The sequence below is a fragment of the Pezoporus occidentalis genome, unplaced genomic scaffold (assembly GCF_034315485.1).
Source record: "Pezoporus occidentalis ecotype Australia unplaced genomic scaffold, CSIRO_AGI_Poc_V1 ctg57, whole genome shotgun sequence".
Taxonomy (NCBI): Eukaryota; Metazoa; Chordata; class Aves; order Psittaciformes; family Psittacidae; genus Pezoporus; species Pezoporus occidentalis.
This window is the reverse complement of record NW_026915910.1, coordinates 5,727,187-5,753,893: the sequence shown is the minus strand read 5'-3', so window position 1 is coordinate 5,753,893 and position 26,707 is coordinate 5,727,187. Positions and strand designations below refer to the sequence as shown.

At 44.0% G+C, this 26,707-nt stretch overlaps 1 protein-coding gene across 1 annotated transcript; it reads left to right on the top strand.

Moving 5' to 3' along the window:
- Positions 1 to 706: 706 nt before the first annotated feature.
- MTMR9 (myotubularin related protein 9) lies at positions 707 to 24,745 on the top strand. The gene is made up of 10 exons (XM_062638565.1): positions 707 to 1,038; positions 3,922 to 4,030; positions 5,696 to 5,821; positions 14,729 to 14,902; positions 16,487 to 16,704; positions 17,477 to 17,638; positions 20,153 to 20,294; positions 20,893 to 21,113; positions 23,312 to 23,463; positions 24,178 to 24,745. Exons 1-10 carry the CDS (start codon positions 854 to 856, stop codon positions 24,327 to 24,329), a joined length of 1,641 nt encoding a protein of 546 aa, XP_062494549.1. The 5' UTR covers positions 707 to 853; the 3' UTR covers positions 24,330 to 24,745.
- Positions 24,746 to 26,707: the final 1,962 nt, after the last annotated feature.

The window sequence follows — 26,707 nt, the reverse complement described above, 5'->3', positions numbered from 1 at the left end:
GACCTCCCCTGGGAGCTGGGCTGCCGCCTTTCACCCGCTGCTGTCTATAAACGGAAGATCCCGGGTGATGCCCACATGGAGGGGCCTCCCCAGCAGAGCGGGGGGCAGGCAGCTTGAGTGGAACACCGCCACTGCCGGGTGCTCCTGGAGGAGAGCCGCCTGGGCTGCTGAGGGCATTTAGGACACGCGGGGCTGGGGCGGTAGCTCTGAATTTGGGACCTGTTTTACGAGCAAGCGAGGAGCCGCGGCAGGCACCTCTGCACAGGCCGCGCGTCGCTCCAGGCAGGTTCTGCCGACTGCCTGAGTGTGCAGCCACTGTCACCAGGGCGCTTCAGCGGCAGAGACACCCCGGCTCTGCGCGGCTGCCCGCTCCTTGCCTGCGTCCGCGCTGCCCTCCGCCAGCCCCGGCTCCGCTCCTCCCCGGTTCCCGGCTGCTCTCCGATGAGCGGAGCGCGGCGGGGCGAGGGGATCGCGGGGCGACTCTGGGGCTGCGCTCCCGCCTCGGCCTGCCCGCACGCACCCCTGCCGCTGCCTTCCGGGCACCGAGCGGCTGCGGGACCCCACAGCCCCCGCTCTCGGTTCGGCACTGCGCCGCCCACGGGGAAGGTGGCCCTGGGAGAGCGCCGGCCTCCTCCGAGCGGGCTCGGAGCTGTCCCTCGCTGCGCGCTTCCTTCTCCCCTCAGCGTTTCCCCACCCTGCGAGATGGGATCTCCCTGCGGGTAGTGCCGGTGCCTGCCCGCGGTGGCATAGCGCTGCGCCGTGACCCTGTTCTCCCTTCTGCTCCTCTGCGTGCTGCTGAGGTTACCCCCGTTCTCCCCAGCACGTTTTTGTGGCTTACCGTTTGCCAGCAAGCATGGAGTTTGCGGAGCTGATCAAGACCCCCCGAGCGGACAACGTGGTCCTGCACCGCCCGTTCTACCTGGCGGTGGAGGGGACTCTGTGTTTGACTGGCCATCACCTCATCTTTTCTTCGCGGCGTCATGATAACGCTGAGGAGCTGTGGCTGTTGCACTCCAACATTGATTCTATCGAAAAAAGGTATGACTGCTCGTTTCCCTGCCGCATCGTTTGTGTCTCGAGGCTGAAAAGTGGTTGTCAGGACCGGCCTGCACCTTGGCTGTCTCAAATCGAGGTTTAGAGAGAAAAAAGGACGATCAGAGCACAGGCCAGAATACTGGCATGGGCAGTTAATTAATTCTTATTTTGGGGTATTGTTGCTTGACAGTTTTTTTTGGTCACAGAGTCAGAATTTTTATGCTTAAACGCCTTTGTCAACAGTTCTCTGTGTTGTTTAGTGGATTTCATCAGTAGATCTTGAAACACTTGATAAAAGATGCATCTTTACCACTGTTCAACGGAGGTGGAAGCTGAGACACTGATGAAGTGATTTCCTTGGGTCACTCACTGCAGCTGATGGCTAAAGTGGACTCTGAACTTTCCCAGCCCGAGATCAGCCTCCTGCTGCTCAACAGCATTATCCCCTTACTTCTGCAACTGCTCATGGAAATCAGTAATGCTTGAACAGCATATTCCTTGTGGGAACAGCGTGGGAGAGCCGAGTTGTAGCTGCAGCACTCTATTCTTTTCCTTGCCCATCCCCTTTTGTTGCAGGCACTTATGGATTAATCTTCCCATCACTTCTGCCTGCTTTACATGTACTGTTGCCCCATTGTGCTTATGTTGTTGAGTAGCAGTCCCACCCTACCAGGTCATTGTCTTCTGCTTCCTTGTCGTGGTCTTTTTTCAGTTTCATAGAATCACAGAATGGTTTGAGTTGGAAGAGACGTCATCCATTTCCAAACCCCTGCCATGGGCAGGGACACCTTCCACTTGACCAGGTTGCTCCGAGTGCCATCCAGCCTGGCCTTGAACACTGCCAGGGATGGGGAAAAATCAAGCAGCAGCAATTAAAAATATCAGGTTGCCTCAGAATCTGGGAATGGGTGAAGTACTGGGTGCTGATTAAATTTGTTCCAGTGTTCCTGATATCTCTGTGCATTTCTGAGAAATGCTGCGTCTTGGCCTGAGGGTGGAGAGAAGCAGAGCGGTGGAAGCCTTGGGGAATCTGTTCCTGTCTAGTGCTGCTCAGTCATCAGCGTGGTTTGGCCTCATCCTTCTTCCTGCTGGTACTAAACCAGCTGTTGTTTTGAAAATTATTATGGCCAAGCTTTTCTTTTGTTTTTATTTTTATTTTTGTGTGAGCTTAGTTACGGTAGTAATGTGAGTTAATACTGAATAAGCAGATAACACTTGTAAGTCATGGTGAGGGAGCAGCACACTGCTAGCTCAGTATATGATTTATAGCAGGATTAGCTATGCCTGCAGATACTCACAGCCTTTATTACCAGCCCTGGTTTCTAGAAGGTTTCCAGAGTAGACATCTGCCTCCTTGAGAGGAGCATTGTGTGTAACCGCAATGAAGCTTTCCTATATAAAAGGATTAGAATATATTCTTGGTGCTGGGGAGGGTAGAATAACAAGACTCTTAAACTAATAAATGTTGTAGAATGGTCCAGTTTGGCACTACTTCAGGTTATTAGTGCACAACAACTGCGATGTTGTGCCAGATTCATAAAAATACCTTCTCCCACTTTCACATTATGAGTCTTTTGTACAAAACAGTGTTTTCCGTGATTATCAGATGGTCATCAAACTGCTTCTTAAATGTTTGTAGCTTTTTAAACAAATATGACCTATAGGGTTTATTGAGGAGTGGAGCAGTCTTTAGTGATTTCCTATAGTGGTTTTGCTTGATGGAAACACAACCCTGTTGGTGTGTTGTAGCTTCACTGTGTTATTTCCTTGGAGATGTGTTAAACAGAGCTGAAGCAAGGGCAAGCCATGTACAGACTGGCTCTGCTAGAGCGGCAGAACCCTTCTGTCAAAAGGCCTGTAGTTCTTCCTTCAGCACTACCCAAATTGTAGTTGGTTCTGCATGTTAACCTTTGCCTGCACAGGATAGGTAATAACCTTTCAGCTGTAATAACAATTCCAAAATAAATTACAGGCATCTTCTGTACTACAGGTGAAGCAACCCAAAGCTTAGCAACAGGTCTCTTGGAGCATGCACAGCCCTGCCTTTCCTTGTGCTGAGGGTCAGGCCATGAAGGACTGAAACTTTGTCCTTCAGGTCTTGCCTGCTTTTGCCTCTTGCATCGCCCTGGCTGCTGCAAGCACTGCTGTGATGTCTGGGGGACTCTGGTCCTTTTCCTCAGTTCATTGCTTTATGAACTAAAAGCTACATCTTTCCTGTGAATGCTGGTAGCTAGTTAATGTAAACAAAACACTGATGATTGGGCATCGTCCTTTCTGGTTTGTAAGGAAGACTGGTGAGAGCATCTGTAAGCTGTGTTTGCTCTGTAACATAGAGCTTTTTCTGGGAAACTTGTTTTGTAACCAGCAGTGACCTTAACGTCTCTGAGGTCTCCATAGTACTGCAGGTGTATCAGAAACCAGATTTTCTTGTTAAAGACATCGGAGTGTAATGTAGCCAGACTGAAATGTTATCTTGAACATTAAACTAAACTCAGCTGTTTCTAGCAATCCTCAGAGTTTCAGTGCATTACTTTAATGAAACTGGAAACTGCCAGCTGAAGCTTACAGTATTACCAGAAAATAACAACACACCTTTTCTCTTTCATCTTTTAAAGAAAAGCTGGTAGGAAAACCTCCTTTTATCTCATAATACTTACACTTCCACTCACTGCTGCATCAAAGGATAGAATTTCCCCCCCAAAAAAAACCTTGCAAATACCAAATAAAGAGGTGGTTTTGTTTATTTTTTGAAAGGTTATATTGCAGGCAAATTAGTACTAATGGAATTTTGTCTTGTAGACACATGGTGTCGGAAGATCTGTAATACCTCATCTTACCTTAGATGATCTTGTTCTCAAGAGATGCTTTCTTTGTGTCTTGCTATAGGTTTGTGGGCTCATTGGGTACCATTGTTATAAAATGCAAAGATCTGCGGATTATTCAGCTGGATATACCTGGAATGGAGGAGTGTTTGAATATTGCAAGCTCTATTGAGGTAAGAATTCATAATATTAAATAACATCTGGGTTCTCAGATCCTGTTCTGACCTCAACCTTAACAGCGTAGCACAGGCTGGAGAGGCTCCAGAGAAGGGCCACAAGCATTGGGCAGCTGTATGAGGAAAGGCTGAGAGAGCTGAGCTTGTTCAGCGTGGAGAAAAGAAGGCTCAGGGGAGACCTTATCCCCATGTTCCAGTATTTGAAAGGTGGCTACAAGGAAGATGGAGACTCCTTTTTATAAGGAGTCACATAGAAAAGATGAAGGGTGATGGGCCCAAGTTACTCCTGAGGAGATTCCGCTTGGACAAAAGAGGACAATTTTTCATAATGGGAACAATCAACCATTGGAATAATCTCCCCAGGTGGACTGTCCAACCCTGGACCTATCTAAGATCCAGCTTGACATGGTGCTGGGCCATCTTGTCGAGCTCATGCTTTGCCGAGAAAGGTTGGACCAGGTGATCCCCGAGATTTCTTCCAAAACGGAATTCTGTTGTCATAGTTTAAGCCCAGCTGGCAACTAAGTACCACACAGCCATTCACTCACTTTCTGCCCAATCCCCAGTGGGATTGGGAGGAGAATCAAAAAAAGATAAAATCCATGGTTTGAGATAATAAAAGTTTAATAAATAGTAGTAAAATATAATAATAATCATAGGAAATATATAAAGGAATAAACAAATGATGCACAGTACAATTGCTCACCACCTGCTGATCGATGCCCTGCTCATTCCTGAGCAGTGATTGGCTCCTTCCAGCCAACTCTCCCCATTTTCTAAACTGAGCATGATGCTCTGTGGTGTGGAATATCCTTTTGGCTAGTTTGGGTCAGTTGTCCTGTCTCTGCTCCCATCCAGTTTCTTGTGGCCCTCCTCACTGCCAGAGCATGAGAGACTGAAAAGTCCTTGATCAGGGTAAGTGCTACCGAGCAAAAACGGTGTTGTTATCAGCGTTATTCCTAGACTAAAGACAAAACACGGCACTGCACCAGCTACTAGGAAGAAAATTAACTCTATCCCTGCTGAAACCAGGACATCTATGATTCCATGAACTTTTTTTCCATTTAGGAAGGCTTTTACTGATGTTCTGGAAGCAAAATGAGAAAACAGCACAAAACACCCCATAAAGAAAACAGTCACCCCCAAAGCCCCAACCCTACTTTTCTTGATCAAATATTTTGCTGTAACGTTTGGTAAAATGAAGCTCAACTTTTTTATGTTGGAGCATGAGGATGCAAACTCAAATCAGACCAGTTGGGTTTCATGTGTCTCAATGTTAGGTGATTTCCTGAGTTTAAGCTCTGATTATTTAAGTAATCAGGTAAATGTCATGTAGGATGTGTTTCATACTTGTTCAGTGTATATCTTTCTCATCCTTTGGGGTGTTGTTACATAGTGGAGCCTACAAAAATTATATCCTGTACAGACCTCCAATTGCAGTTAGATTGCTATAACCTGCTTTTGTTTGTGCGACTAAGTTTTATGTGTTCTAAAGTACCTTGCTGGTAATTTAATAACTCAAGCTTAATGGCTGTATGCTTTTGGGTATCTTAAGTTTGCATCACTGATATTAGAGGAAAATACTATTTGATGTATGGGGTTTTTTTGAAATAAGATAGATTGAATGAATTAAGTAGCTGTTTATTTCTCTTCCCTGCACAGGCACTTTCCACCCTGGACTCTGTCACTCTCATGTATCCCTTCTTCTACCGGCCCATGTTTGAAATCATTGAAGATGGCTGGCGCTCTTTTCTGCCTGACCAAGAATTTGAGCTTCTCAGTTCAGTAGTAAGTTGGATCTTAAGGGTATGCGTAGGTACTAGGATATGCTTGTGCAAGCAGTGAAGTTTTTCACTCAGCAGTGTCTGAACTGGAAATCGTGGATGTTAAAAATAGTTGTCTGGTGTCTGGGTGAAATGTGTGTTGTTCAAATACTCTGGAAACATCAGACGCTTCTGTTTATGTGCTGAATATTCCTGTTTAGCACTTGTGTTTCACCTTGTACAAATGGAGTTTTGAGGCCTATTTTAAAGTTCCAGCCTTCATGTCCTCCCAGGTAAATGTTTTTGTCCTTTGGGGATGGCTCTCCTTATTGTGAGAAGAAATTAAGGACCTCTGGCCTGGGTTTGTTGTACTTAGCTTTCATCCCACTCTGCTTCAGATGCAGTCTTTGTCAACCCCTTAGTTGATATGAGGCTGTTCTTAAAAAAATCACTAAGGATTTCTTGGCTTTCTAGGAAGATGCCTAATTTGAAACACTCTCAGCTCTGCTTCATGCTGGGGGAATACTGGGAGGGTTTAGAAAGCAGGAAATTTCCAGTCCTGTTCTTCCAGGTGCTGTAAGCAGTTGTTGGTATTATTTTGGTACCTGTAGGGTAGGAATTGTTCTTGTGGCATTGCCTGTTGTATCTGTTATTCAAACTTTCATTCTAGGATGCTAAATTTGGTGTAGTGGGAGTTGACTCAGTGTAGGAGCCAATCTGTTTTAATAGTGCTTTGGGTTACCATCTTTATGTTCCAGGTCTTTGTTTCATGTTAAATATGTGCACTTGCTGCATCATCTTAGGTTTCTGAGACCACGCCCATTAGTACAGCACCAAAGAACATTTATTTTCCTTTTCTTTTATCTGCAACCCAGCTTCTCTGCAGCATTTATCATTTCCTGTTTATGACTAATAACTGAGTAATATGATTAGCTTGACCAGATTCATATGATGAGATCACTAGAAAATTAAAGGAATTGAGAGATGTTTCTATTTTTGGCTCATAATTAAGAGTACTCTCACATGGCCTATCTTCACCTGCTGTCAAAAGACATGCAAACTGACCTGTTAAAATAACTAGCACCACAGTTTCAGCTTTAATTTCAGCTGGGGAAGTCAAATGTGATCAGTGTATCCTGATCTAGAAGCAGCAGATGCTTTCCCAGCTCAGCAGAGGAAGCTTGCAGGCATTTCAATGAGAATCAAAAGGCCAGAAGCTGGAGTGCTATCTGGTGAGAAGGGAGGAGTATGAGAGCAGGATTGGAGGCACCAGAAGGAAATCCTTCAGAGCTCAAGGGAAGATTGCAGGAGATGGTTCTGCTTCTGTTTGTGTTTTGTTTTCTGTGTGTAGCTGAAATAGTTCTTAGGTTTTAGGGATCCAATCACTTCTCATGGCTGCATTTACTAGCATGATACCAGGGGTAGCATGGCTTAAAAATGCATGGGCACCTTATTCGTAAATGCCTTGGCTTTCTGTACATACGTTCCTTGGAAGGTTTGCATTTAGAAACCTGATTACTCTATAGCTCTGCATTTCAAGGGCAATAATTTTAAAATATGTGTGTCTAATGGATGTTGGTTAATTCCTGGCTTTTAACCCAAACTTCAGCTGTAACTCCCTTTTTAACAAAATGGTGACAACAGCTGTCATAGAATGGTTTGGGTTGGAAGAGACCTTAAAGCTCATCCAGTTCCAGCCCGCTGCCACAGGGAGGGACACCTTCCACTAGAGCAGGCTGGTCAAAGCCCTGTCCAACCTGTCCTTGAACACTGCCAGGGATGGGGCATGTTCAAATGATTTATGTTTCCTGAGCAACAGATAAATGTATTGTTGACCAAATATTTCTTCTTCTGTAATTAAACTGTCATATGTGACAAGCTAGAGCAAGTAAATGGTTGATTTATCTTTTATTCTCCCATAAGTCAGATGAGTAGGATACAGAAGGTTACTTCCCTCTCCATTAAATCATCCGTCTGGATCTGTTATTCCTTACCTTCCCCAATATGTTAACAACTTCTTAAAAACAGCATTTCAGCCACACTGCAACTGTAGTAATATAGTTGTTCCAATTTGTCTGCTACTGAAGAGTTGTTTTTAAACTGACACATTCTATAATGACAAAGTAAAACTATAAAAATTAAAATCTAAAAAAGTTCAGTAGTACATTAAAAATCAGACAATATATTATGTTGTTATAATTTATTACCATAATTTAAATGTTTATGCCTTGTGTTACCTAAAGGGAGCTTACAAGAAAGCTTGAGAGTGACTTATAATAAGTAGTGATAGACAAAGGGGAATGGCTTTAATCTGACAGAGAAAAGATTTAGGTGAGATCTTAGGAAATTTTTCCCTGTGAGGGTGGTGAGGAGCTGGCACAGGCTGCCCAGAGAAACTGTGGCTGCCCCATCCCTGGCAGTGTTCAAGGCCAGGCTGGACAGGGCTTTGACCAGCCTGTTCTAGTGGAAGGTGTCCCTGCCTGTATCAGGGGGTTGGAACTGAATGAGCTTTAAGATCCTTTCCAACCAAAACCACGCTTTGATTCTATGATTATCTTGGCATATGTTGTGCCAAATGTGTTTTTCATACAGCATATGTACCCCTTGCACAATTTCACTCCATTGCATTGATCTGACAAAGTGTCATCTAGTGTTGTCTCTAGAATTTGATAGCAAACACTTGAGCACTTTGTCCCTGTGCTTACCTCTGGCATTAGGGCGGCTGCTGTACTATCACAAAATTCTTGCATTTAGTGCATGAAGGTGTTAAGAACTGTAAGGCTGTCTTTGGTCTAAAGGAATCGGATTAATTAAATTTCAGTGGGCTGTCACTTGCTGATAGCTGTTAGCATGTGTGCTACATGTTTATTTTCTTGGGAATAACCTGCAGCACAGGTCAACGGGGCTTTTGTCAAGTGACTTTCCATGAACTGCTCTTTGGGTAAACCCAACATATCAATAGAGTCGTTCAGCTGAGAAGTAAGTCATAGTAAAGCATTGAGCCAATTTCTTAATAAATGTCACAGCAAAACTCTACCAAGCATGCAGGCTCCAAGTTATTGTACTGTGAGATGAGACTTTAATGACACTACAGACAAATACATGAATGGAGTAAAAGATGCATGGGATAGTTCATGTTTGCTCATACAGCTTTATATTGCGTTCTGTTTTTCTTGAGGTACTGGGTAGCACATCAGATCTGGATTCATTATAGGTATGGCAGCTCTTCCTGGACAGTTCAGTTCAGCTGTGCTCTGCTGCACTGGAGCTTCTTATTTTGTCTCTTATAAGACAAGCATCAATCTCTGCTTGCCTCTGTTATGTTTCCCATGCATGCACAATCTGTTGCTAACAGGTCTTGTTGCCTTCTGCCTGTTCCTTGAAAATAGCCTCTCTCATTTCTGTTCTGCAGGATCCTTCAAGGTATCTTCTTTCCCAACTCTTCTTTTAAGGCTTACTAGTAGAGCTTGAATTGTTTCATGCTGTTTTGTGGAAAATGACCTCTCCTAGCAATTTCAGCTTTTAGAAGGAAGGATAACTGTTAGTCTAGCCTTTCAGTAATGTTTGAAAATCTATATATTTAAACAGGTACTAGGACAAGAAAAGCAGAAATGTAAGAGTTAATTTTTCACTGTGTTTAAGAAAATACTTGAGGCTACTTTCTTTTTTCTTTGAAACCCTCTCTCCTTTCTACTCTGCCCCAGTTCTTTGCTGCTTCCAGTCTTAACTGGAATTAATTTTTTCTGATCCCGTAAAGTACAGATTTCTTTTTGGGAGAAGTAAATGTTAACTGTGTGCTTAGAGTTTCCCTTAGAGTTCCCCCTTACCTGAAGATGAGGTCCACCTCTTCTGCTTCACTGCAGTCCTTACTGCTTCTCATATCTGCATCTACTGCATGTAGCTGGATTGCTGTTGCCTTGCTCTTCCAGTTAGTAATGGCAATTTTTGCTTTCAAGTTGCAAGACAAACCCCCAAGCAAAAGCCAAGAAGTGACTTGGACTATGAGGTTTTACTGTCATCTGGTGTGTGTTGTAGTGTATTTTAGCAGTCTGAAGCTGGCAAGGTTAACTGGGTCTCTGCAAAAGTAGCTGTGATACAGAAGATAAATGGTGCTGATTGTTGCTGTGCTTTTCCTCCTTCCTATGTAACAGTAAACTATCCTTGGGTGACGTAACAGTCATCTGTCCTGTAGTTATAAATGGTGAGGAGGGTAGGTTATGGGCAGAGTTAAATTACCAAAATGGGAATAAATCAGGATGATACTCTTCCATTCACAGAATGGTTTGGGTTGGAAGGGATCTTAAAGCTCATCCAGTTCCAATCTCATGCCACAGGCAGGGACACCTTCCACTAGACCAGGTTGCTCCAAGCCCCATCCAGCCTGGCCTTGAACACTGCCAGGGGTGGGGCAGCCACAGCTTCTCTGGGCAGCCTGTGATGGGCCTCACCAGCCTCACAGGGAAGAACTTCTTTGTATTTAACCTGCATCTTCCCTCTGTCAGTTTAAAGCCATTCCCCCTTGCTTTGTCCCTACAGGCCATTGTCAAAAGCCCCTCTCCAGATTTCTTGTTGGCCCCTTTTAAGCCCTGGAAGCTGCTCTAAGGTCACCCTGGATCTTCTCTCTGGGCAGAACAACCCGATCTGTCTCCATAGCAGAGGTGCTCCAGCTCTCTTACTATCTTCATGGCCTCCTCTGAACCCACTCCAACAGGTCCATGTCCCTCTTGTGTTGAGGGCCCTGGAGCTGGATGCAGGACTGCAGTTAGGGTCTCGCAAGAATTTCTTCTTATGCTAGTCATATCATTGGCTGCCAGTGTCTCAAAAAGCATACCTCAGAGCTGCGATTTTTGCTTTCTCTACCTCCTACGTAGCAGTGAGGTATTTATCAGTTCTATATCCATGCATATTTTTTCCATTGTAAAAAAAAAAAAAAAAAAAGAAAATGCACACCATTGTATGAAATTTGCTGTAATTTAACATAAACACCCTAAAAAGCTATAAAAATATTACTGGTGAATTAAAAGTATGAGCTCTTAATATAGGACCAATCGGCCTCCCTTATGTAATCCAGAACTACTTTCATCTCCAGCTATGACATGATTGCCAAAGGCAATTTAACTTTGCATCTGGGAGAACCTCTACTTTTTATAAAACATAGATGTCCAGGGAAGCTGTTTTGAGTCTTTTGAATAATTAAATAAACTTACAACAGGGACAATGCAAAACTCCCTAGATAGGCTCCTGAACAGAGGTAGCAACATATGTTCTGGCTGGATGGCCACAAGCAAAGAGTTGTGGTCAATGGCTCAATGTCCAGCTGGAGACCAGTAATGAGTGGTGTCCCTCAGGGATCAGTGTTGGGATTGGTCTTGTTCAACATCTTTGTTGGTGACGTGGACAGTGGGATTGAGTGTGCTCTCAGCAAGTTTGCCGATGACACCAAGCTGTGTGGTTCTGTTGATACCCTGGAGGGAAGGGATGCCATCCAGAGGGACCTTGACAAAGAAAAATGAGCATGAGAAGGCTTCAGTGTGCACTCACAGCCCAGAAAGCCAGCCATATCCTGGGCTGCATCAAAAGGGGGCTCCATTGAGGGGTGACCTTATAAGTGTCTATAAATATATAAAGGGGGAGTGTCACGAGGATGGAGCCAGGCTCTACTCAGTGGCAAACAATGATAGGACAAGGGGTAATGGGTACAAACTGGAACACAAGAGGTTCCACTTAAACTTGAGAAGAAACTTCTTCTCAGTGAGGCTGACGGAACACTGGAACAGGCTGCCCAGGGAGGTTGTGGAGTCTCCTTCCCTGGAGACATTCAAAACCCGCCTGGACACATTCCTGTGTAACATTATCTAGGTGTTCCTGCTCTGGCAGGGGGATTGGACTAGATGATCTTTCGAGGTCCCTTCCAATCTCTAGCATACTGTGATACTGTGAAAAGGAGCATGAGCAGCAGGTCAAAGGAGTTGATCCTGCCCCTCTACTCTGCTCTCGTGAGACCTCACTTGGAGTATTGTGTGCTGTTCTGGTGTCCTCAACATAAAAAGGACATGGAAGTGTTGGAACAAGTCCAGAGGAGGGCCACAAGGAATGATCAGGGGACTGGAGCACTTCCCGTATGAAGACAGGCTGAGAAAGTTGGGGCTGTTCAGCCTGGAGAAGAGAAGGCTGCGTGGAGACCTCATAGCAGCCTTCCTGTATCTGAAGGGGGCCAGTAGGGATGGTGGGGAGGGACTCTTCATTAGGGATTGTAGTGATAGAACAAGGGGTGACAGTTTAAAATTTAAACAGGGGAAGTTCAGGTTAGATATAAAGAGGAAGTTTTTTATTGTGAGGGTGGTGAGGCACTGGAATGGGTTGCCCAGGGAGGTTGTGAATGCTCCATCCCTGGCGTTGTTCAAGGCCAGGTTGGACAGAGCCTTGCGTGACACGCTATAGTGGGAGGAGCCCATGGCAGGGGGCCTGGAACTAGATTATCTTAAGGTCCTTTCCAGCCCTAACTATTCTATGATTCTATGATTCTTGATGACTGTAATGCACACAGTGTGTGCCTTTCTCAGCATCTTTTTCTTAGACTGCTGCCAAAAGGTACACTTTTGCTGTCTCCTATGCCACATTCCATGTGTTGCATCTACTGATGATGAGAGTGTTGTGAATCGCATCAGCTTGTCCATCTGATGGAAGGACTTCATTGCCAGCAGACCTTTCCAAGTTGATCCTAGTTCTCCAATGGGCCAGTGACCAAGCCATATTTATACAACTAGGTAACAGTTAGGAGCTATAAGGCAAGAGGTTGTAAGCCTCTAGAAGAAAGGAAGGAGGAAGATACACACGTATTTGTGATCAAGCTATGTAATTAATGCCTGCTAAACCAATCTTCCTGAATTCATGTGGGGTTTTGTGTATTCTGTTGCCACATAATTTAACTGTTATGCTCTTCTCTTACTTTCTGTGATATCTGCTTTGTCCTCGTACCTTTTTGTCTGCCTGAAACTTTCTTTGAACACAACTGAGCAGAGTTTTTTATGAGAACTGAGGTCTCTGCCTACTGCAGTGGCATGTCAATGTTTTCTGGTCTGTACCAAAAACACTTCAGCTGAGGAGTGAGTTAAGGTCTTGTTTACTCTGCTTTAACATGACACAAGTGTGACACAGGAACTAAGAGGAAAATAACCCAACTGCGTTGAAAATAGCTGCCTGTTCCCTTTTCAAAAGATTTTTATGTTTCCTTTAAGCTTCATTGTTCTGGAACTTTTATAGGTAAATTTGACTGCTATTCTGCTGCTACTTTTAAGAATTTAATGCTGCTGTTAAAATCAAAACATGCTGTAGAGGCTTCTGGGTCATTTTCCTCACCAAAGCTTCTGCTAGCAGGTTCTGTTTGCCTTAAGAAATACCTGATAAGGATGCACTGACTGATGCAGCCCAGCCAACCCACTGTCCTGCTATTAAGGACCATGAGCTAAGTTTGTGCCAAACTTTAGGCAAGGTTTTGCTGCGTGACATGCTCCCCTGGGAAAAATATATGCCTGTGGCCATCTGATGTACTTGAATGATGTCCTTAATGCAGGAGGCAGTGGTGTGTTACCAGCCCAGAAGGAGCAAGCCCTCCACGAAGGCTGGGCCTGTCTGAGGATGCAAGTTAGGGCAGCTCTTCCAGCTTGTACCTCAGTAAGTGAGGACTCCCTATCAGTGAGGCTACTGGCTGACCTCTGGTTTTGCCTGAGATGGGGCAAAGTCTTGTGTCTGACCCTGGGTATCAAGTAACCTGAGTTCTCATGTCAAGTGCTTCTTAGGGTGCAGGGTACCAATATTCACTTCTTTCACAAGTGTTTGACTGTTGGAAATTGAAAAATTATACAAGAGTTTATGATGAGATCTGTGTATTTAGATGCTGTGCTTGGTGCCAGGAAGTGCTTTTGGATGAAGAGCCATAATGCTTTACATAAAGCAGAGCCCATAGAAAAGAACCAAGCTAGGAATGTTAAACTGAAATTTTAATCTCCAAGCAGCTTCAATCATCTGGAATTGGTGGACATTCTTGCCTTTTTTGGCTATCTTTGTCTTGTGGATAGTGTTACCAACTCTGCTTTTAGCACAGGTAGAGGTTTGAGCCCATGTTACTCCAGTCTAAATCTGCTTATGTGGCAATACATTTCTGTTCTGGGTTTTCTGAAAGATAGGCATGCCATGTTCTTAATTCCTATGAGATTGAAGCTATCTGCAAATGCAGTTATGTTGTAGTGTGTACTGCAGACAGGCTGCCTGCTGTGTCTGAAAGAATTAAAAGCCACAATCACGCATTTCTGACCACATGGGCTTATTTTGTGCTGTTTGTTGAGGATGTGGATAAACCAGATGGGGAATGAGCCATTGTTCAACAAGTCCTGCACCTCAAGGAGTAGAGCCACCTGATGAAGCTCAAAAGCAACAGAAGAAGTTATCTGCACACTGGGTAATGAGCTTCTGGGAGCTGCTGCAACAAGATAATGTGATTGCAGCCAGCATCAGGAAGTGTGGGGAAAATAATCACTCAACAGACCTATGAATGGATACTAAAAGGATTAGGCAGGAATATACCTTCTAATATCTATAATACGGCATCTGAGAGATAGGGGATGAGTGCACCGCAGAGAGTGGGTGGGCTTCTTTGTTCTTGAATAGCTTCTCTTTTGCCAGTTTTTTTGTTGGAGACAGGATAACGGTGCTGGGTTTGATCTGACCGGTTAGAGTGGTTATGGTATTAAAGGGGATCCAGATTCCTGCAAGAACAAATATGGTTATGCCAGTAGTGACAATTGAGCTTTCATCTGTGGTGCAAGTGGAATAGGTAGGTGATAAAACTGAATATGGAAGGTCCAATTCCCTAGTATGTAATGCTGTCATAATATTTCTGACCCAAAGTCTTGTATATTCTGATTTCTTTCAGACAGATGAATGGCGTCTAAGCTGCATCAATAAGGATTTCTCTGTCTGTCCATCCTACCCTCCAGTTGTCATTGTCCCCAAATCCATTGATGATGAAGCGCTTTGGAAAGTTGCCATGTTCCGCCACGGCAGTCGCTTCCCAGTCCTCAGCTATTACCATAAGAAGAATGGGATGGTAAGCTGCATTTGAGTAACGATTCTACCAGAAGGAAGTATGTGAATCTCTTTGTTTAATGAAAGCAAACTTATGCTCTAGACTTAATATAGTTCATGAGATGTTCACTTGGTTTATTTTCCAAGTTACTAGGTGTTTGCAGTGAAACTGGTTCTGGGTGATGGAATGAGTAATCTCCATCCTAGTAATAGCTCTTAATCTACTTACTTACGGAGCGTATGTGGCATGAGCTTGCTCACAGCAGGAAGAGCAAGATGAGACTTGTAAAGCTACCGCTGGCACCCTTACTTATTTTGTCTGCCAAGAGGCTTCATGCTGAAAGGATGGCAGAAACCACATTGTCCTGTCGTGGGGTGGTGGGCTGTCTCCTTTGTAATAGTCATGATGACAGCAAGCGTGCCCACAGCCAGCACCGCTTCTGCTGTGTATCTGTCTAAGGAGTGATCAGTACAATCTGTTCCTGAGCCTGTCAATATAACATGTTTCAGGAGTAGCAAACTCTTGTTGTTGCACAGACTTCACCACCTTCCGACAAGCCAAAATGTAATTGAGTGTCTGATACGCTATAATTAGGAAATGCACTTTATGAAATTGTTGAGTAATTCTGTGTATCTTCTGCTGAGGTACCCAGTTCTGAGGATGTTAGGATGTCCAGCCTGCAGCTTATAAACTTGATCCAGGCTTCTGAGTCAAATACTCCAATGTCTTCTCTCCTTCTGTTAACAAAATTGTTAAGCTCTGAATTAGAAGGCATGTAGTCTGACCTAGCAGTACCTTTGTGCTTTTTTTTACTTTGCTTTAAAATCAGCCTTTCACCAGTTTCATAAGTTGTGCTTGCTGCTTTTTCTCAGCCTGACTGAAAACCATTAAAGGAAGATTTATTCCATTATCTCTCTGGATTGTGTACTTCTCAAGTTATGAGGAATATAATAGAATTTTGGCTAGAAGTGCTTGAACCTGTGACAGTAATGCTTCCGTCCCTGCAAGGGTTGTGCTTAAAAAAACTGAAGGATTCAGGGCAAGGGAGAACAGCAACTCTAGGAAGAGCTAGAGGGACATTTTCTGTGCAGCAGTCAGTGCAGATCATGGTGTTCACTTGTCTGTGTCCAATCCACTTGTCTGGTGGATTGAACTTGAAGCAGATGGAAGCAGGAGGTGCAGTGGGGTGAGAGCTGCACTTGCTGGTGCAACTCCACAAAGAAATGCTGGACATCCAGGAGGACCCCACTTGGATTTTACCTCTGAACTGATGGAGGAAGCTTTTTTTAAGATTGATCTGTCTCACTCCTATAAGCATTATTACAATGGTCTGAGTTGTAAAGGAAAACAGGAGCATGCTGTATGAATTTTGGCAGCAAGCCTCTCTAGAGCTGTTCTCCATGCCTGGAATGGAGATTTGGTGAGGTATTTCATCAGTTTGCAGTCTACATTTACAGACCCCTAAGAAATCCTCTGGTGAAGGGGTGCCCTTTGTGTAGTGAGCGTAAATCTCTTATTTTTGGCTTGGAGCCCAATTGATCAATTTCTTTCAGTCTTAAGTCTCTCCATTTCCAGTGCCTGATTCATGGTTCTTTGTCTCCGCAGGTCATGATGCGAAGTAGCCAGCCTCTTACAGGTACGAATGGGAGACGGTGTAAAGAAGACGAGAAGCTTATTAATGCCACCCTACGGCCTGGCAAACGCGGCTACATCATTGATACCAGGTCCCTGAATGTTGCCCAGCAGGCCAGGGCCAAAGGAGGGGGCTTTGAACAAGAAGCGCACTATCCCCAGTGGAGGAGGATTCACAAATGTATTGAGAGGTGGGTGAAATCACGCAGTCTTGGCTTTGTAGGGTTATATTGGCAGATCCATGAAGTATTTGCTTCTGTAAGAAGTAGCTCTGAATCGCAAAATCGGGGTATGTGGATGATTGAAGTATTTGGCTTCAGAAAGCTGTGTTTGGTTCCTTGTTCTGATCAGCCTGCTGCAGGTTTCAGACATTAGGTAATTTCCTCGTGCCATCTTTTTCTCTGACCATCTGTAGCTGCGCTCCAGCCTTCCTGTGTTCCACTTTGCAGTAGTGCACAGGAATGAGCAAGTACCCTGTCAGAAAACTTCTGCAGGTGAGGATTTGTTCTGTGGCAGTCACCTTCCTCTTATCCAGTAATTTTCTCTGGACATCTAGTTTTGTTTAGTCATTTTGGGACAAGATACTAAGTTAAATAGACTTTTAATCTGACCTTGTTCAACTGCTCTTAAGCCTTAGTTCTGGTGAATCCTTCTACACAGTCATGCACTGATATTACTGGAGCTGTTGAAAGGCCCTAGTGTTGTAATGCCTTATGAAACAATTTGTTCTGAAAGGTAAGAGGCTGCTTATGTCCAAAGAGTAGTGTTCTGCTGGCAGCTAGCCACGGTGTGGCTTTACCAGCAAGAGCAGGTTTGCTGAATGAGGAGATACGACTTCTATATAGGGTCAATTTGAAATAACTGCATAAAATCATAGTGCTTTATTTAGAGATCAGTTAAGCACATTGTCCTGATGGCCGTGTTACTGCTTACATTTTCAGTAATATTTTGCTTTTCCCAAAGGTTTAACATTCTGCAGGAAAGCCTCATCAAACTTGTGGAAGCTTGTAATGACCAGTCGCACAACATGGACCGCTGGCTCAGTAAACTGGAAGCATCCAACTGGCTGACTCACATCAAGGAGATACTAACTGCAGCTTGCCTAGCTGCTCAGTGTATTGATAGGTACATCTTCAGAAAGCCTTGAGTTTCTCATTCGCTCAATACAGATTGCTTGTTAAATACCCTTATTTCCACTTTAAATACTAGTGATGACCACCATGAACTGCCTTGTACCCATGCAAGATGCTGTTTCGTCATGGTTCAGGAATGTTCCTCCAATAAATCCTGCTTGCAGTTTTAGAAGTACAAGCCTGAGGGAGGAAATATTGACTAAACATATAAATATAGATAATCGAGTTAAGGAGTGTTCCTATGTCTGATGCAACCAGTCTAATTTAGTTAGTTTAAGGAAGGTTTTGGCTAGAATGTGCCCATCTGAAATGCTGTTTGGTAGCCTAGTAAAGTGAGAACACAGAGGGTTTGTTTTTTTAAAGTAATCTGGTTTTAGCTGAAAGTTTCCAATACCTGACTTCTGGAGATGAAAACAGTGGTGTTTCCTTCTTTTCCCCAGGAGTTAGCCCAGTACTTTTTCCTCTTGATTTTTTTTTTATCCTCACAGTCTTATCTAAGCAATCCTGTTCATCCTTTGTAAGTGCTTTTGACCTGATGTTTCATTAATAAATACTGCTGACTTGGCTGTCATGTCTTCAGACCACAGGCTGGAGAGCAAAAGCTGTCAGGTGTCAGGGTTTCTAAGACCAAATGTAGAGCTCTAAATGTTGATTTCTTTGTGGCTCTGAGGGGAAAGCCCTTCTCAAAATACAGGGAAAACTTAGCTTTTCGTACCAGCTAGGGAATGTGCTATACAGATACACAAATAGGCTGAAAAGTATCGTTAATGCAGTCTTGCTGTTTTACCAATAAAATAGGAGCTGCCGTGCTTTTTAAAAGCACTGACATTGCCTGCTTAGTTATTGACTGTGTCAGAAAATGATTGCTCTTGATCAATAATTTTATCTGTATTTCTTTCCTGCATGTGTGTAGTGGAAGTTGTGTATAATGAGAAAGACTGGTGATGAACTCATCTGGTTTCTTTGGGCAGTGGACAATTTCATCATTTTTGTTAACCTCAGCTTTGCTTTTTCTGTTTACCTGGAGCTATGGCAGGCCAGGTCAGCACTGGTGCCTGGCCTGCCTCACTCAGAGCCTCGAGATCATAGCTGAGCTGACAAGGATGGGTCATTTATATTTGCTGCAGGGAGGGAATGACTGGGACAAATCTTGCAGCATCTTAAATGTCTGAAGCCTGAAAGATGAAAGGTGAAAACAGTGTTATTTTGGTGTGCCCCACTTTGAGGAGAGCCATAGGCTTGCAGTTAGCCTTTGCAATTGTGCTTGGCTGCTAAGCAGCCTCTCTATCTGCCACTGCCTGGGGAAGGAGATAAAGTATATCTGAAGATTATCTATACCTTAAAGGCACTGGGTTTATTTTAGACATAGGACTATAGACAAAGATGTTTCAATCCTTAAGGTATAGATTCTTAGGGTTTTCACTTCAAAAAGCAAGTAATATCTGCAGAGTTACTTGCTTGGTATAAAGATCTTTATTATCCATGCATTGTTGCATATGTTGGATCTCTGCACAGAAACAAATACAATCTGCAATTAATTTCCTTTCTAGATTTAAGGATGTTTGTGGAACTGAGATACTGGGTCAAGGTTTGGGAAGAGTAAGAGGGATGAAAGGCATTTAATGCCATCCAGTTCTGTCTTTCGGAGCATATAGATGAGATTCTGATACTACATCCAAATACAGCCTAGGATAGAGAAGAAGGGAGGAAATCAGTTGTCCTGGACAGTCCCCACTGTAGGGAGTGATGGAATGTGGGGCCCTAGCAGCGCACAAAACCTTCCTGCCCCAAACTGTCTTGGCTCCTTTTGCCCTTCTCATTGTTCTGCTTCACTTGTGCTGGATAGTGAGCCTTTGGGCTTGCCTCTTTGACAAGCTTCCTTGCTCAGCAAACTAACTCTGCTGCCTTTCTGGAGGCCAAGCTCTGCCTTTTCTTTGTTTCTTTCTCCTGACTTGGGTTATTGGTTTATTTTTTTTCGGTAAAACCCAGTTGAGACCCAAATGCAATTAAGATTTAAGCAAGGATCTCATAGTATTGTTTTGCACCTGGGGGATGATATGTCTTCATTGCAATGGTTATGGGAATATTTCAGAGTACTTAGCAAAACAATAAATGACACAGGCAAATTCTGAGATGCGTTTCAATGCTATAACTCAAAGGGTTACCAATTCAAAACGGTGAGAACCGCAGAAGAGATCTCGCTGTGCATCTTCTGTCAGCATGGCAAATCCTTGATTTCCAGGATGCTTAGCAAGAAACTAAGACTTAAGTGATGCAGAGCGCTGGTTAGTGTTGGCGAAGATCTTGGGTGGAGAAGGTGGTACAGTTCTGTGCAGGGCAGGGAGTAAGCTTATGGGAAGGAAGACTGGGTAAAGAACCAGCAAAACCTCAGCTTTGTCAGGGTAGCAACACTGGTGTCTGTGGGATGTAATGTCATCCATTGGGATGCATATGTCCTTGGGATGTGGTGGGCTCACTCATTCTTTACCACTTTTTTCTTTCCCAGGGAAGGTGCATCAGTACTAGTCCATGGGACTGAAGGAACAGATTCAACACTCCAGGTAACTTCTCTGGCACAGATTATCTTGGATCCCAGGTGCAGGACCATACGGGGCTTTGAATCTCTTGTTGTGAGGGAGTGGCTGCAGGTAAGACATGCCTATGGACAAAAGGCAATCTATTCCAGTAACAGTTGTATTGAGAAATAGCTTGAGAGGCAGCAGACAGGTTGGGCCTTGTTGCAGGCTTGCTAAGTGTGAATGGCTCTTTGTCCTAAGAGCAACATCATTAACTGAGTCATTTGCACCTTTGGCACTCCATGGGGCTGCTGCCTCTCATGATGATTTGGTTTGGGGGAGCTGCCTGTTCTGCATGCTCAGGGTGAACAGCTCTTTAGAAAACACTGTTCAGACTAAACCACAAAACCTTAGTATTCATTGTACAAAGAAACTAAAAGACTCCTTGTGCTTTTGCAGCTAATATTTTCAGCCTGGTGCTTTGAACCTACATCAGCTTGTTCTTGGTAAACTGATCAAGTACAGGGCTATTTACATAGCCTGAAACAGGCAGCAAAGTTGGTCATGTTGCTAGCAGTCTGTTACCAGATGCTTGACGAAATTACCATTGTAGAAAAGAGTAGTAGTAGTATAGTTGCATGGACAGAACTAGCTTTAAAGGTTTTTTTTGCTACATGTACTCGCATCCCAGTACTTTGTCTGTGATGCTTTCTCTGATTCTTACCTACAGGCTGGTCACCCTTTTCAGCAGCGCTGTGCCCAGTCAGCCTATTCAAATAGCAAGCAGAAATGGGAGGCCCCCGTGTTTCTTCTCTTTTTGGACTGTGTGTGGCAAATCCTTCGTCAGTTCCCTTGCTCTTTTGAATTCAACGAACGGTTCCTCATTATGCTCTTTGAACATGCTTACGCTTCACAGTTTGGGACTTTCCTGGGAAACAACGAAAATGAAAGGTTGGTTAAGGATGCTTGCTTTGAAGCCCTTAAATATTGGGCTGTATTGGACAAAAGTAGAAAAGTTTCTTAGTTTGAAAAAGGGTGAGGGTGCTTGTGTGGTCTCCCTCAGCACAGGTGAGCTTCTTGTGTTGCAGTTATGTAGTCTGATGCAATATTAGAGAGCTTGTCCCTCTTACAAGTGTTTAAGGGTGACTAAAGAAATCTGTGGCTCAATGTCTTCTCGGAGACCAGTAACGAGTGGCGTCCCTCAGGGATCAGTGTTGGGATCGGTCTTGTTCAACATCTTTGTTGGTGACATGGACAGTGGGATTGAGTGCGCTCTCAGCAGGTTTGCCGATGACACCAAGCTGTGTGGTTCGGTTGATACGCTGGAGGGAAGGAATGCCATCCAGAGGGACCTTGACACACTTGTGAGGTGGGCTGATGCCAACCTCATGGAGTTTAACCATGCCGAGTGCAAGCTCCTACACCTGGGTCAGAGCAATCCCAGGCACAGCTACAGGTTGGGCAGAGAAGAGATTCAGAGCAGCCCTGCGGAGAAGGACTTGGGGGTGTTGGTGGATGAGAAAATGAACATGAGCCGGCTTCAGTGTGCACTTGCAGCCCAGAAAGCCAACTGTATCCTGGGCTGCATCAAAAGGAGCGAGACCAGCAGATCAAAGGAGGTGATCCTGCCCCTCTACTCTGCTCTCGTGAGACCTCACCTGGAGTATTGTGTGCAGTTCTGGTGTCCTCAACATAAAAAGGACATGGAAGTGTTGGAACAAGTCCAGAGGAGGGCCACGAGGAATGGTCAGGGGACTGGAGCATCTCCCGTATGAAGATAGGCTGAGGAAGTTGGGGCTGTTCAGCCTGGAGAAGAGAAGGCTGCATGGAGACCTCATAGCAGCCTTCCAGTATCTGAAGGGGGCCTATAGGGATGCTGGGGAGGGACTCTTCATTAGGGACTGTAGTGATAGGACAAGGGGTAACGGGTTAAAACTTAAACAGGGGAAGTTCAGGTTAGATATAAGGAGGAAGTTCTTTACTGTGAGGGTTGTGAGGCACTAGAATGGGTTGCCCAGGGAAGTTGTGAATGCTCCATCCCTGGCATTGTTCAAGGCCAGGTTGGACAGAGCCTTGAGTGACATGATCTAGGGTGAGGGATTCCTGCTCATGGCGGGGGGCCTGGAACTTAATGATCTTAAGGTCCTTTCAATTTTATGTTTCTATGGTCTGAAGGCCATGTTCTATGGAACTGAAGACCACTGAATGAGTAGAAGGGAAAGGCAGAACTGGTATTACGGATACAGAAGGCAATTTAAAACTCCCTATCAACCTTTCTGCCCTTAAAATAAATCTTTGCTGAGAAGAGACTCTTCTGTCTTCTGCAGGGCTGCTGAACTGGTCATCTGCAAAACCAAGTTAGGCTTGAAGCCAGTAAGATGAAATTTGAAAGAGTATAGAATGTTACATATGATAACCTGCCTGTCACATCTGAACATGTCAGCCTGTGATGACAGAAAATGTTTGAAGTCTGATGTTAAGCTTGTGCTGCCTGAAGCATTCACAGGGATGGTGAATCTCCTGCCTGGTGGTAGTTCAACCTGCTAGCGTAAGCAGAATGAGGTCTACCAGAATCTGAGTATTAGAGACCCCTGTGTAACTCCTGGAGGTGGGTTTGACCAAGAGGAGCAGCATCTCTGTGCTCTGATGCTTCCTGCCACCAGAGGGACCTCCTCAGACGTGCCCATTGCACAATTCCAGCAGTAACACTGCTTTAATGTACTCAGAATTGCACTACCATCCTTCCCTGATGCAGACCTGTCACATCCCCCAGCTCTGTGGTTGAACACAGGCGTGTTCATCCTGTGGTTGAACACAGGAGTTCAACCGCTTTCCAAACCTGGCAGTTGAACCACCTTCGGGAGGTGACTTTCTTCATCTGGACAGAAGGCAGCTGACTTCCACCCAGCTTATAAACGTTCTTTCCCCATCCTTTTCTTCAAAACTAATTGTAATTGGCCGGGTTGAATAAATTGTTTTAGGTTTACACCCTGTGCCATGTTGGTGAGAGGTATTGAAGGGATTAGCCTGAATTGCCTGGGCTAGTAGCATATGGAGAGGCTTGAGGCCTTCTAGGTCATCGTGGTTCTGACAAAATGAGTCTTTACAGTACAGAAGTGAAAACTAACTTGTTCCTATGGTTTTGTTAGGTCTAAGCTGAAGCTGCCACAAAAGACTATGTCCCTGTGGTCCTGGGTGAACAGTTCTGAAGAGCTGCTAAAATTCCAGAATCCTCTTTTTGAGGCCAACAGCCTTGTCATCTGGCCCTCCGTTGCCCCACAGAGCCTGCAGCTCTGGGAAGGTAAGCCAGGCTGGCTTTTTCTATTACAGGCAAATATATATTTTGTGGCTATTCCTAAAGCTTCTTAAGGGTTTGTTCCTGTTGTCTCTGCTCTGTGTGTAGTCTGTCTCAACCGGTGGAGGTCTTTGAAGTCTGTTCCAAAGTAGTTTTGGCATGCGCCATCCCCAGAGGCATGATGCTTTTTCCTTCTGAGGTTTGGTACATGCTACTCTTTCCCAGGGAACCTTATAAGTACCATTTTACAGTACAGTGTTTCTACAGTACCTAATCCATAGATGTTCTGCAGACCTCAGGGTTTTCTTCTATATCAACCAAGATTTGCCTTTCTCTGTTACTGGCTATGTTGGCCAGGATAACCTATGTGCAGTGGGTTCCCTGCTGTAGAAACTTTCTTCATCCCAGGTACAGAGAAACAAGGAGGCTGTCATGGCAGGGTGGAATCTGAATATGGATTGGTCTGATCAATATATGAGGAAAAAGGGAATGAAATAACCTCTTTAGTTTGGTTTTGTTTTGTTTTTTTTTAATTAAGCTTGTTTAATAGAGCAGTGAATTTGGAGAGTATTTCTTGGTCAGTATTTTTAAATGCTGTTTGGAGGGGAGGGTAAAATGCATAAACTGTATGTACATTACTTGAGAGCTAATGGAATATGAGTAATGATTCTTCTTTGTAACAGGGAAACCTTCTGATTTGTGCTGTCTCTGGACTTTCAGGTGTCTTTCTTCGATGGAACAGGCCTTCCAAGTTCCTGGATGAAGCCCAGGAAGAAATGATCAACATCATAAAATACAACAAGCAACTTCAGGCAAAGGTTAATGCATTGAGGAGGCAGATAGCAGAGATGGGAACAGATGATAGGATGTAGGAGAACCTGTGAGCTGGCAGGGCTTTGCCTCAGGTCTTTCCTTTCCAGTCCCCTTTATGTTAAAGACTGAACATGGAAAGTGCATGTATTACAGAGCCCTCTGGGTACAGCTGACCCTCAGTCCTCCCACTGCTGAAACCTCCACTTCACTATGTACCTCTCTGCTTTTTGGGAGGGCATTTTGTTTTGTTTACAGCAGACTACATGACTGGGCACAGCGTCCTCCTCTCTTGGCAGCTTTTGTGTCTCAATATTGTGTACAGTGTCAGCAGAAGCTGGAACTCTTACCTCCAAGCAACTGTGTGGATGACCAGGATGGGCCAAGAGACCAGATGATTCAGATTTATTTTGGACTTATTCTGGTCTTGTTGAACTCTCTCAACACTCAGCAGGATGAAAATACAAAGTTATGTATAGATAGGTAAAGGCGTTTTGTCTGAAAGCCCGTTTTCTCCAAGAGTAGGTAAGGCAGCTTAGTTCCTTAGATTGTACCATTCTCTAGTTTTTCCAGGAAATTATCTACAGGTTCTACTAGTCTATATGATGCCCTCGGTAGCCTTCACATCTAACACCTGGGGTTTTTGTGTTAGTATTGGCTTGGGAGCAGTAAATTGAATACCAAACCAGAGTGAGAAATTTCAGTGCAATACAAAACTGAAGTAGGGATTCTGCTGCTAATGTTTAAGCCATGACCTTCAGGTAGAATTGTCCAGCATGGACGAATATCTAAGGAATAACAAACTTCTTTATTCTACCTGGAAAACAAAAGGGTTAAGTAGTTGGCAGAGGTGTTCACTTGCAAGACAGTGGCTCAGAGTTGTCCTTTTAACTAGAATCAAGCTGCCTTCTTGAAACTTTGAGCTGCACTGGCTGGTTTTCTACACTTGAACAGCTTCTCAGCATTGGTGGGGTGCAAGAGCAGGGCTTAACCTGCAGCTCAACAAAGCACTTTTGCTCCACCTGGTGTGCTTTTTCCTTCATGCTTTTGCAATAAATTTGTGAAATATCAAAAGCAGAAGTCAGAAGTTAAGGTGATCTGGCACACCAGGTAGCTGCTGCAGAAGAAAGGGCCATCACTACAAAAACACTAATGATTTAGATCATTTGTAGCTGCTAAAACTGCTTGAAGACTTTAGGGATAAGCTTTTTTCCAAATAACTGTATTTTGTAGCTGGTCTTTGTGTTTCTGTGACTGAAGTCTGCTTTTATAAAATCAGAGGTTTTGCTAGAGAGTTTTTTCTCTTAAGAAAATAATACAGGTAAGAGTGGGTCTGAAATATTAACTCACCTAGGCTTTTGTTCAGCTTGATTCCATTGGTAGCTGTACATGACTGAGAAGACTTGAATTAACGAAAGTGCACATAGGACTGTCTAAAAGGGCACTTGCTGTTAGCCTGTTCTACTGAAATGAATGGAGCTGCATCAGGTCAGCATTGATCTCTTTGGAAACTGTTGAGCTTCTGTGACAGTTTAATCTCCTTTTGGAATGAAGCTGCCTTTATTTAAAAGCCACTTCATATAAAGATAGATATATGTGAGAATGCAGCATCTTTAGCTGTCATAGAAGTATCTGGAGAGTAATTGCAAGAATCATGTAACCACTAAATATATTCTAAGACAAGTTCTATAACCAAGAAGCTATGTATAAGTGCTGCGTTAATGCCTTTTGCTTCAGTCCTTATTTCTTTACTTGTTTTCTTCTCAACTGACCTAAACCTAGGCCTAAAGTCATCTGGCTTAAAAAATAAAAAGATCCCTTTTAAACTGATGTTCACGTAAGGCAAAAGAGTAATTCCACTACTTCTAATACCTATTTCTGTTTAGAAGAGTGACAGTCTTGCTCACTAAACGCAGCCTGACATAGGGAACGCTTCCCAGGGCGGCTGTACTGCGTAACAGGGGAGGCACAAGTTGGCCATGCTTTCCTCCAGACGCTGTCTTCTGGAGCTGCCTTCTGGGTATAATTCAAATGTAAGCCCCTAAAGTTATTTCTCACCCTTTAAAATTATGTCTGTGGGATCTGCACCTGCCTGGGTGCTGTATCCATATCCAATTCAGGATTTCTACTGTTCCTGTACATCTGAAATGCATTCTCGCTAACCAGATGGGAAGGATTCAGAAGGCGTTATTTTCCCCATAATAGACTATACATGAAGCACACTTAAAGGTTATGCAATTTCCTAACATAGTAATTATGTATTGAGCTAAATAATAGGGAAGCAAAGAGGGTTTTTTTTGATCTAATTGCCTGGCTGCTCTAGTCTCTCATGCAAACTGCAGGCATCTGAGGAAATTGGGTAACCAGCTGTGACAGCTAACAAAAGGCAGCAAATTCTCTCTGAGCTGGCATTTCATCCTCGATGGGTGTATCAGGACTG